General features: G+C 38.8%; 1 protein-coding gene across 15 annotated transcripts in view; it reads right to left on the bottom strand.

The window, feature by feature from the left end:
• Window positions 1-13029, bottom strand: part of LOC122552384 (voltage-dependent P/Q-type calcium channel subunit alpha-1A-like) — a 662051-nt gene that overhangs the window by 121553 nt on the left and 527469 nt on the right. For all 15 annotated transcript variants that reach the window (XM_087983287.1, XM_087983286.1, XM_087983285.1 and 12 more), the window contains 5 exons: window positions 11070-11210; window positions 8863-9064; window positions 5127-5291; window positions 2069-2179; window positions 834-917 (listed from right to left, as the gene is read on the bottom strand). In XM_087983287.1, coding sequence (XP_087839413.1) covers window positions 834-917; window positions 2069-2179; window positions 5127-5291; window positions 8863-9064; window positions 11070-11210 — 703 coding nt within the window. The remainder of the gene's footprint in view (window positions 1-833; window positions 918-2068; window positions 2180-5126; window positions 5292-8862; window positions 9065-11069; window positions 11211-13029) is intronic.

Here is a 13029-nt window from a genome sequence, read left to right as displayed (position 1 = left end):
TGCAGCTGTTTCCATAGTTTGACATGCACGTATTTCTGTGTTTTAGCTTCATTATATTGATTTCTCATTTTTACGTATGCTTAGTACAAGTCCTAGAATGTCTTATTGTACTCTTCATCGTACTAGGGTTGATCCCCAGCTTGATTGCAATGCGAAACCCTCTATTTCTCATTTTTGTGATTAAATTCTGAGCCTCAGTCAAAAACAGAAATAGAGATACATGGCAAATGGGGCTATAAGGATTGATGTTATGAGGTTGGGACAAGATATATTAAATGTAGAGAAAAAGCATCTGACTGCACTGTACCTGATCAGGATATAATTGATACTGACACAGCGTACTTGAGTTACATTTTTCCTTCCTCAGAGCTAATATACTTCACTTCATCAACCTTATGATATCACCAAAAAAAATCATTTCACTCTGTTTTAGATATTTGTTTTCTTTAAAAGTGTTTTTGCTGCTAATGTATAGTTTTGAAAAAATGTTAAGTAAGATGTAGTCACAAATAAAATAAAATAGAAATGATTACAAAATTCTGATGTGGAATCAAGCCCTTTCCTGTCAGAATGATCAAGCCATGGAACCCTCTTCTGACAGATAAGACAGGTTGATCTCTGAAACATTTTAAAAATGCGATTATGTGCCATGATGTGACCAGAACTACACAATGGGAACAGATGGAATTGCTTCAGGAAGACCTCAGGAATTATAACAACATTAGTGTGTCAGAAACAATCTGTCTCTTTCTTATCAAAACAGAAATTAAATTATTATTTATTAACTGCCACATCTAGGATGTTTAACGTGAACATTTTAAATATATACTTACCCAAAATTCTGTCACTAATATATCAGTGACACTGCCCAGGACCGTGACAAAATCAAATACATTCCAAGCATCCTGAAAATAGTTCTGGAAAGCAAAAGGCGACACCATTAAAAATGTTAAATTCTGAAGTGATTTTCTCCCTCTTCCTGAGTGTGCCACCTTATATTGAATTTTTGGTAACGCTAGTCCACCTGTGTCTTCCATACTAATTCTTTATGTGTTAGCTCAGCATCAATTAGTCACACAATCATAGTCATAGAGCTGTACAGCACAGAAACAGACCCTTCAGTCCAACTCGTTCATGCTGACCAGATATCCTAAACTAATCTAGTCCCATTTGTCAGCATTTGGCCCATATCCTTCTAAACCCTTCCTATGCATATACCCATCCAAATGCCTTTTAAATGATGTAATTGTACTAGCATCCACCACTTTCTCTGGCAGCTCATTCCATACACCACCCTCTGCATGAAACGTTGCCCCTTAGGTCCTTTTAAATTTTTCTCCTCTCACCCTAAACCTATGTCCTGTGGTTCTGGACTCCCCCAACCTAGGGAAAGGACCTTATTCATATCCCTCATGATTTTATAAACCTTTACAAGATCACCCCTCAGCCTCCAATGCTCCAAGGAAAACAGCCCGAGCCTATTCAGCTTCACTCAAATCCTCCAAAGCCTGGCAACATCCTTGTAAATCTTTTCTGAACTCTCCCAATTACTGCAAAATTATTGGGACTATAAGTAATTGTAGCAAAGCTAGATTTATCTCCAAGCAGACATCAATAAGCACACTTTACATCATAAATCACTGATCAGGAATGACAGTCTTGAATGATTTTTCTCTCCACCTTGATGGCCACTGTTGCTGCAGCCAAATGAAGTACATCAAGTGCTACCTTGAGTCAACTCACAGGAGGAATGCTACAATGGCTGCAATTTTCTTGAGCTGGGTAGGAATACAAGAAATTAATTGCTTTTCCATTCGCAGTCACTATCCAGTATTAATAGCTGGAAAGTGCATGCATTTAGACATTGAGGACAAGGTTGTGTCCACACACTTGAAAGTTCTTCTAACACTTATGTCTACTCACATATCAAGAATAGCCACTTAGTTAAGCAGTGGAAGGTATCCTGCACCTGTGGAACTGTAACCTGCAAGAGTCAATGCTTTCAGAAAGAGAGGGAGCTGGAAAAAATTCAGGGGAAAAATGTATAATATTAAGCCCATATACTCACCAAAATTCCAAAGGCAATAATTTTCAGGATACATTCGCATGAGAATAAAATGGTGAACACCATATTGAGATACTTTAGAACATCGTCATAAGATTGTGGCTGATCAGAAAACTAAACCAAGAAAAAGAAAATTTACTTATTAACAAAAGCAAAATACGGTGGATGCTGGAAATTTGAAATAAAAGAAAGAAATACTGGAGAAGTTCAGCAAGTTTGTCAGCATCTATGGATCGAGAAACAGAGTTAAAGTTTCAAGTCTGATATTACTTTTCTTCAGAACTGGAGGTTGGATCAGATTTGAAATATCAGCTGTTTCTCTCCACAGTTGCTGCCAGATTTGCTGAGATTCCCCAGCATTTTTTCTTTTAATTTACTTATTAACGTTGTGCTTCTACAATATTGGCAATGGAGGCAAGAGAGAAAGATCATTAAGGAACGTTAATTGGAAGACCATGGTATAAGTGAACTTATTCCATTTTTCAGGTTATCACTGCCGAATCAACTGGTAATTAAAGCATTCACAATAAACATTTACAGCACAAAGGAAACCATTAAACTCATTGCGTCAGTACTCATTCTTCACTTGGACAATGAATCCAAGTGACCTGTATCTTTCTGAGTGTTGTATTTTTTTCCAATACGAATATTTATCCACATTGTCTTAAAAATGCTTTGTATTGTTCTTAAATCTCTACATTATGATAAAACATTTCATGCTCAGGCAATTCTGTAGAAATCAAACACTTTCTGACCTTGCCTCTCACATAGTTTTGAACTTTTAATTAGTGACTTCTCAGCAATAAAAATAGAACACAGAACATACAACATTACAGTACAGGTCCTTCAGCCCTCAGTGTTGCACCAACCTGTGAAACCAATCTGAAGCTCATCTAACCTACATTATCAGCCAAATGCTTATCCAATGACCATTTAAATGCCCTTAAAGTTGGCGAGTCTACTACTTTTGCAGGCAGGGCATTCCATACCCTTACTATTCTCTGAGTAAAGAAACTACCTTTGACATCTGTCCTATATCTATTACCCCTCAATTTAAAGCCCATGTTGCCTCATGTTAGCCATCACCATCTGAGGAAAAAGGCACTCACTGTCCACCCTCTCTAACCCTTTGATTATCTTGTATGTCTCTATTAAGTCACCTCTTATCTTTCTTCTCTCTAATGAAAACAGCCTCAATTCCCTCAGCCTTTCATCATAAGACCTTTCCTCCATAGCAGGCAACATCATGGTAAATCTCCTCTGCACCCTTTCCAATGCTTCCATATCCTTCCACTTCAGAGTTGTGTACAGCTACAGCATGACCTGAAGCCTCCAAAACTCAATCCCTCTACCAATAAAACCTAACACACCACACACCTTCTTACCAACCTTATCAACCTGGTAGGCAAATTTCAGGGATCTATACACATGGTAACCAAGATCTCTCTGTTGATCCACACTACCAACAATCTTACCATTAGCCCAGTACTCTGTATTCCTGTTACTCCTTCCAAAGTCAATCACCTCACATTTTTCCACATTAAACTCCATCTTGCACCTCTCAGCCCAGCTTTGCAGCTTATTTATGTCCCTCTATAACCTGCAACATCAGCACTATCCACAACTCCACCGACTTTAGTGTCATCCTCAAATTAACTAATCCATCCTTCTATACCCTTATCCAGGTCATTTACAAAAATGACAAACCCAAAACAAATCCTTGCGGTACACCACTAGTAACTGAACTCGAGGATGAACATATCCCATCAACCACCACCCTTTGTCTTCTTTCAGTTATCCAATTTCTGACCCAAACCGCTAAATCACCCTCAATCCCTTGCCTCTGTATTTTCTGCAATAGCCTACTGTGGGGAACCTTATCAAACACCTTACTGAAATCCACATACACCACATCAACCGCTTTATCCTCATCCACCTGTTTGGTCACCTTCTCAAAGAACTCAATAAGGTTTTTGAGGCATGACCTACCCTTCACAAAACCATGTTGTCTATACCTAAATCAACTTATTCCTTTCTAGATGATTATAAATCCTATCTCTTATAACTCTTTCCAACACTTTACCCACAACCAAAGTAAGGCTCTCTGGTCTACAATTACCAGCGTTGTCTCGACTCCGCTTCTTGAACAAGGGGACAATATTTGCTATCCTCCAGTTTTCTGGCACTGTTCCTGTAGATGGTGATTACATAAAGATCAAAGCCAAAGGCTTTACAATCTCCTCCTTAGCTTCCCAGAGATAGTCTTTTCTTAGAGATATTTCTTTTCTAGTGCAAACAGGGAATTGATTAGCAACCAAGCGAATTCTCTGTATAAAGACATCTCTATTGAACACAGTCCTATTAACTACTGGAATCTATAATCTGTAACATTATTTGTAAACCTGTGCAGATCTACTGAGAGGGGAAGATAGAGAAAGTGTGTGTGTGTGTACGTGGGCCTGTGCTTGTGTGTGAGCAAGTCTGTAAAATGTTGGGAGACCTCATACGGAGAGTCAAAAGTGTGGAGGATGCTCAGTCTTTACCCAAGTTAAAGAGAAAGACACAGATAGGCAAAGTGACACAGTCATACAGCTGTACAGCACGGAAACACACCTTTTGGTCAAACTCATCCATATTCAAAATTAATCAAGTCTTGTTTGACAGCATTTGACCAATATTTCTCTAAACCCTTCCTCTTCATATACCCATCCAGATGTCTTTTAAATGCTGTAATTGTACCAGCTGCTACCACTTTCTCTTGCAGCTCATTCTGTACATGCATCATTCTCTGCATGAAAAAGTTGCCCCTTAGGTCCCTTTTAAATCCTGTGGTTCTGGATTTCAAGTCTACTAACATTACCACTATGCCACTGCCTCCCCATAGCTGAGAGGGTATAGGGGAGATCAATTACACCCCGTTTAGAGGTGACATTCTTTAGTATTGATAGTTGGTTGGAGAAGTGTGGCAGTAACACAGCAAGGGGCAATAATGCCAAAACACAAATGGTTAAAAGCTGAATGGAGAGACAGAAAATCAAAGTTTGGAAATCTGCTTACTGACCTTCATCATTAGCACCACGGTATTCAGTGCAATCATAGCCATAATGGTGTACTCAAATGGGGGTGACACCACAAATTGCCACATTTTGTATTGAAAGGTTTGTTTGTTCTGTGGCATATGACGCGTCAAGGGCTTGGCACTGATAGCAAAGTCAATGCATGCTCTCTGCAAGAGACAAGATTATAAAGGTCAATTCAACAAAACAAACTCAAAATTGAATACATAAAAACAAAATACTTATTTTCTCTCTGAGCCATTATTCTCATCAACCATACAGATTAGTTGCTATCCCCACTGCAATCTCTACTGTGCTCTCTATGAACAATTCTGTACATTTTTTCTGCTAACAAGGATCTGAATTGGGATTGTCCTAAATTTATCAAAGTAAGAACTTTACATGAGCAACATACATACAATCATACAAATTAGGAGCATAAATACTCCATTCAGCCCCATAAGCATGCATCACCATTCAACAAAGTCACGGCTGACCTGCTTATGTTTTGACTTCCATATTCCCAGCTATCACACTCCTATTCTCATCTTTAAATCATTGTTTAGCAATAATCTACCTCTGCTGCAGAAATTATCAATGACTCCTCCCCAAATGCCTTCTGATAGAGATTTCCAAAGTCATACAATTCTCTGAAAGAAACAAATTCTCTTCATCTCTAACCTAAAAGGATGACTCAGAATTTTTAAAGTGCCCCAAGTTCTTGTCTCACCCACAAGACGAAGCATCATTTTTACATTCACCTTGACAAGATTTTTCAGGATCTTATACTCTTAAATCAAGTCACTCCTCATTCTTCTAAACTCCAGTGAAAACAAGTCTAATCTAACTTTTCCTCAAAAAATAACTTGCTTATTCCAGGCAACAATCTAGTAAACTTCTTCTGAACTACCTGCAATGCATTTACATCTTTCCAAACTGCACAAGTTATTTGAGACCTTTTCTGACCAATGCCCTACAGAACTGAAGCAAATCATTCTTATTTTTAAGTTCAATTCTTTCATAATAATAGTGAGCATTCCATTAGGCCTCTGAATTATTTGTGTGCATGCATACCAACTTTTAGTGATTCATGCAGTTGAACACTTAGGTCTCTTTGCATTTTGGAATTCTCCAGTCTTTCTTCATTCAAGAAATACTCTATTTTTTATTCTTCCTGCCAAAGTGAACAACTTCATATTTTCCCATGTTATCCTCCATCTGCCACATTGTTGTCCATTCATTCAATCTACTTTTATTGTTTTGCAACTTCCTTATGTACTCAACAACAGAACTATCTATCTTTGTGCCATCTGAAAATTTAGTCACAATGTCCTTGCTCCCCCTTAACTAAGTTATTGATATAAAATGTATAAAAAGAAGGCACCAGACTCCCACAGGACTCTTCTTGTCACAACCAATCAATTAGAGAAAAGTTCACTTAAGTATAATCTATATTTTTAACAGTCAACTAACCTTTTACCTATGTTAGTATGTTACCTACCCACTGCACCATAAGCTCCAATGTAGTGCAATATGTGGCATATTCTAAAATGCCTTCTGGAAATCCAAATTTAGTATGTATTCGAGCATCCCATTATCGACAGCCCATGTTATTCTTTCAAGAACTCAAATACATTTGTCAGGCGTGATGACCCTTTCACAAAACCATGCTGACTCTTCCCGATTATCTAAATGCAACAAATCAGCTACTTGGAATCAACTAAGACTACATATATCTTTGTAACACATGCTACCAAAAACAATAGCAACGTAATCTGATATTTATTAGAAGTCACATTTATCTGTGTTACCCATCTTCCATTTCATTGACATTTTAAAGAATATGAAGGGAACTGACAAGCTTGGCATGGAACAACTTGTTAATTGTGGTGAGGAGTTCAAATATCAGAGTACACAATGTAAAGATCGGGAAATTTACTTGCATTAACATTCCTCCATTTGATAAACAAAAACAATTAATCTGAAACAAAAGGTGCTTCATGTTTTACAGAAGGACATAGGGACATGGAATACACAACTAAATAAATTATTGAAACTGAAGTATACTGGAAATTAAGAAATGGTGTCCATGAAAAATAGTAAGGAACAGCACAAATGGAATTGCAATTTATTAAGTGGAGCAGGCTGATTGAACCCCAATGACCAACTCCTAATTCAAAACTATCTTATGTGCATTACATACAAATTTAACTCCAAGAGGCACAAGAACAGTTCTGATGTAAAACAGCAGCCAGCAACTTAACCCAACTTCAATAATTAACACAAACATTACTGTGTCTACAATCAAGGGCTGGCTGAGATGCTGTGGAGAAAGTCAATCTCAGGCTTCAGATTGAATTGAATCCTTTAATATCATCTGTATTTCATACACAAAACATAGACCAAAATAAAAGTTGCCACTTCAAATGAAATTCCATTATCTCTCACATAATCTTCAACTACATTCCAATATTTTAGCATATTTCCTTGTGGAGGTTGGGGGGGTGGGGGTGGGGAGGAGAAAGAGTAAATTTACATTCAGCAAATGTTTGAGTTTAGTGCAGTGCCCCAATGTCACAATCACCTTCTACCTTTGCCCACCAATCGGCATCCCACCTACCTTTCCCCTAGCCCCACACCCCTCACCCTATTTATTTCTCAGCCCCCTTCCCCCTCCCAAGTCCTGATGATGGGTTATGCCCAAAATGCTGACTCTCTTGCTCCTCAGATTATTTTGAGAGTACTTGAGTATAAAAGCAGGGACAAAATTCTGAGGCTCTATTAGGCTCTGGTCAGACCACATTTGGAATATTGTGCGCAGATTTGGGCCCCATACCTCAGGAAGGATGTACTAGCCCTGGACCATGTTCAGAGAAGGTTCATGAGACTAGTCCCAGGAATGAAAAGCTTAATATATGAGGTATGTTTGAGGATTCTGGCTTTATACTTTAGAAGGATGAGGGGGATCTAATTGAAACTTACAGAATATTGAATGACATGGACAGAGTAGATGTAGGGAAGATGTTTCCATTGGTAGGAGAGACTAGGATCTGAGGGCATAGCCTGACAGTAAAGGGAAGACCTTTTAGAATGGAGATAAGGAGAAACCTCTTCAGCCAGAGAATGGTGAACCTATGGAATTCATTGCCACATAAGGCTGTGAAGGCCAAGCCATTGAGTATATTTAGGACTGAGATTGATAGGTTCTTGATTATCAAAGGGAATCAAAGGTTATAGGGAGAAAGTGGGAGAATGGGGTTGAGAAACTTATCAGAGCTGAAAATGTGTTGCTGGAAAAGTGCAGCAGGTCAGACAGCATCCAAGGAGCAGGAGAATCGACGTTTCGGGAATGAGCCCTTCTTCAGGAATGAGGAAAGTACTTTGATCTGATCTCCAGCATCTGCAGTCCTCACTTTCTCCTCCTTGAGAAACTTATCAGCCATGATTGAATGGCGAAGCAGACTTGATGGGCTGAATGGTATAATTTCTGCTCCTATGTCTTATGGTTAGCAGCAAGAATTTCCAAATTAGGAACTGAGTATGTTCGGTGCAAATTAAAGATCCTTTCACCATACCCCAATAATGACAGCAGAAGCTGTACTACTCAGTTTGGGATTTCTTTCTTTCTCTGTTACAATGTCCACCATTTGTAAGGGAACATTAGTCATTTTTTGTCTCACATAATTAATTCCTGACCACGCATTAGTTGGCTTAGTTTGCCATTTGACCTACAACACAAACCTCATTTTTTTCCAGACTGTAGTCCTCCATCATTTTATCCCCCTGTTCTTGGAAAGTGATGATGATCAAGGCCACAAAGATGTTAACAAAGAAGAAAGGGAAGACAACAAAGTAGACAACATAAAAAATAGACATCTCCATCCTATAGCCAGGGCTGGGTCCTTGATTCTCATAGGTAGCATCTACTGAATGTTTCAGTACGCTGTGAAAGAAAAACAAAAACTCATCATCAGAAGTAGAACTAAGCAGGTGCTTTTTACTCTCCATTTATATAATCATGCACTGTCCTGAGATTAACTGAGGAAGTTGTAACCTACTACTTCAATATGGAACATTCCATTGAACTGTAGAAAGTGATTTGGATTAGACTTTCTCAGAGCTGGATAGAGAAGATAGAGAGAAACTGTTCCCACTCATAAAAGGAACAAGAACGAGAGGACATAGATTTAAAGAGATCTGCAAAACAAGCAAGGGTAAAGTGAGGGAAAAGCTATTTATGCAATGAGTACTTTGGGTATGGAATGCACTGCCCGGAAATGTGGAGGAGACAGGTTCAATTGAAACACTCCTGAGGGCATTCGATAATTATTTAGATAAAATAATGTATAAGGGTCTGTGGAAAAAGCAGGAGATTTGCACTAGGTAGTGATGCTCTTTTAACAAGTTGGTGCAAGCACAATGGGCCAAACGGCCTTCTTCTGTGATGTAACAACTCTGGGTGTACTTTTGCTCGCTGAGCTGGAAGGTTCATTTTCAGATATTTCACCACCATACTAGGTAACATCATCAGTGTGCCTCTGGTTGAATCAGTGGTGGCATGGCTGGCTTTCTATTTATGCATTTAGGTTTCTTTGGGCTGGTGATGTCATTTCTTGTGGTGGCATCATTTCCTGCAGTGATGTCATTTCCTGTTCTTGGAATTACATCACCAACCCAAAGAAACCTAAACACATAACACAAAAAAAATCTAATAATCAACAAGATAATTAAATCCTAACTTTAAAACAGTCCACCCATGTATCTATGGTTACATTTCTTTTATTAGTTACACTTTTAGTATTGTCAAGTGGATTGCCAAGTTCAATTACCGATCTCCTGAGACTATCTGAAGCTGCATCTTGCCCCATTTGAACAACTTCTTTAAAAAAAAACCCTCCTGTTATGCAGTTCTAGTGCCAACAATATTAACATGGGAGATAAGTAAGATGAGCACCGCATTTAAAAGTTGTCCTATACCCTCATTCACAAAATAGTTCTAAAGATATCACTTTGTTATCAGGTAATTGGTGCCTTTCTCAGGCCACTGATTTGAACTCTACCAGTTTTGTATAAACATAAAGATGAGAAAACATCCAGAATTACTAGTAAGACTGATTTGTACCAATAGAAGGTCCTAAATAGATATTTCGGCCTTCAGAACCAGTTGGTTGACTGGGTCATTTTGGGCTACCCGACATTAGAGAATACTATCATATACTCTGTACATTTCTCTTTTAAGGTCTAACAATAGATTTTAAAATCCAACCTGCAGGAATGTAGTAACTTGTAGCTAAAGGTTCCGTTAAAGTCTCAAGCTGAAATCACATTACTGCTACCATGGCACACCAGAGTGCTGCTATTGAACTATGTTTCCCAGTTAGTTTTCTTTCACCCATGAAACCATTGTTATTTTGTTTGTCTGTGTCTGTGTATGTAGAGGTTTAACAGTCAGGTAAATTCTGGACTTTGTGTGTTTTGATTAAATCATTAATTTTTGTAGCAACTCCAGGAGTAGTGAGTTGTGACACAGTTTGGATAAATGTCCACATGCGCATTTCTGCACTACAAATGTCTACTGTTATTCACTAATCAAGGCAATAGTAAAATACTTAGTGAGTAAACAACTCTGCTTTCTATTTCATCATTTTACCAAACAAATGCACAGTCAGGTCACAAGTGTACGCTGTTCACATGTGTATTACCTGTTCAATGATGGCCCATATTCAGATTCATATATAATGCATAACGTACTAGACAATTTTGATGTAGACAATATGTAGGTTGGTTATTTGATTATATGGAACATCATATTCGATCCTAATACCTTTTTCCTCTCTCATATACATACACTAGAAACACTAGATTTTAATGAAATTTCATAAAATGTTAAACTGATAGGTAAAATAAACAAAAGGTTGACTGTAGTAGTGTTTAACAATAAAACATACTCTGGCCAGCCCTCTCCAGTTGACACAGTGAAGAGAGTCAGTAGAGCCCAGAGCACATTATCGTAATGGAACTCATATCGTTTCCACTCCCGCTTCTGTGCCTTAATATCGCTTTCCTTCATGTAGACCAAGTATTGTCCTCTGAAACAGAAAAGGGAAAAGAAAATTAAAACATAGATTTGTATTTGTATATCTCCTTAAAAATCTCAGAAAAAAATTCAAAGCATTTCAAAAACAAAAATTACTTTGGAATGCCGTTAGCAATGTTACATAGGTTAATGCCACGCAGCACCAGATACCTGGTTTCAATTCCACTTTTGGGCCACTGTCTATGTGGAGTTTATACATTCTCTCAAACACTACACTAATTTCTAAGCTTAGATTTGGGTTTAAGTCTGGAATATAGGATAGTCACACAACCTTCTGAGTCAGACAAGTGTGCACCAACTGAGCCAAGCTGACCTCAGATAAAAGTACTTGCAAAACTTCATTTATCTCCTCCCGGTTGTGTGAAACTTTCCTTCCTGTCTTCTCCAATTGTCTTCAGGCAGTCATGCAAAGGCAAATTACTGCAGATGTTGAAGATGTGAAATAATATAACTTGCTAAAAATGTTCAGTATGCAATAGCAGCATCCAAATAGGGGGTGCATTAAATGGTGGAATATTTCCACATTTTGAGTGACAATGGTGAGAAACTTGTGAAATTATAGTGAGAATGAAAACGTTCAGATTCCCAAAGGAGAAAACAAATTGAATTTTCCACTTAAGGTTCAAGTGGGGTGTTCTGATTCTCACTAATGAGCTGCAACACTTTATTTTTATTAATTTGTGTTTCCTCATTTGCCCTCCTTCATCAAGAAACTAGAAGACACTAACTGCTGATATGCAAGTTAGAGAAATTACCTGATGCCATAGCTCACCACTTGATTCTCTGGACCTTCATCTAGCTCCACCATCACCACTACTTCCCTGTATGCTCTGTGGACACTGTGATCTTTTATCCTTCCTCCATCCAAGGGACATCACCAAATCACTAGTATCGCCATATCATCATCATGGTTGATCTCACAACAACTCACATACCTCTTCAGCCTTTCAGGACATCACTTTGGAGCTCAGTGACAATTATGCCTTGCATGCTTCTGCCAGGTTGCTTTGTGCACATGGACATGCACACCTTATGTATCAATACAGGACGCATCTAATGATTATTAGCTTACCTTCTTCGCACTCACTACCTTTGCACTGACTTGGATGCTTTCAGATTCTCTGGCTTGCATTGATTTTTTTGTACACAGGCTCCTCAGCCATGACTAACAGGTTGCCAGCCTTTCTGGCTAGCATTGCTGTTTAACAGAAGCAGGGACACGTAGTTTGTCATGTTTCAGAACACTGAACAGTCAATGAGGAATATGATGATGGACAGGGGTGGAGGTAGGGTGCAGGTGGGGTGCGATGGTGGAGGGGTTGGAAGGGTTGAAGAATTATCACTACTCTCAGGCAGAGCCTACAGCTCATGAGGATGCAAACTCAAAATCTTGCTATGTTTGTACCCAACTTACCTGTACAATTACAAGACAAAAACACATTTTTACATCTAATTCTATGCATGCAATTATATCATCTGAGATGTTCAAGGGTGACTTTTGTTTTGCAAGAGGGTACTGTTACAAGACAAGTGTGACACCACTTAACTCGGCAAAAGCAGGAACAGGATCCCGTGGTGACGGCAATAGCAGGAATAGTGTCCCGTGGTGATGGCAATAGCAGGAACTGGGTCCTGTGGTGACGGCAATAGCAGGAACTGGGTCCTGTGGTGACGGCAATAGCAGGAGCAAGGTCCCGTGGTGGCGGCAAAAGCAGGAACAGGGTCGCGTGGTGATGGCGGCAATAGCAGGAACAGGGTCCCGTAGCAGTGGCAATAGTAGGAACAGGGTCCCCGTAATGGCAGCAATAGCA

Source organism: Chiloscyllium plagiosum, unplaced genomic scaffold (genome assembly GCF_037043375.1).
Source record: "Chiloscyllium plagiosum isolate Xiang-an unplaced genomic scaffold, Cpla_swu_hap1 HiC_scaffold_45, whole genome shotgun sequence".
In the NCBI taxonomy this organism is placed as follows: Eukaryota; Metazoa; Chordata; class Chondrichthyes; order Orectolobiformes; family Hemiscylliidae; genus Chiloscyllium; species Chiloscyllium plagiosum.
The sequence above is the reverse complement of the archived record's forward strand: the minus strand, read 5'-3'. Positions and strand labels throughout refer to the sequence as shown.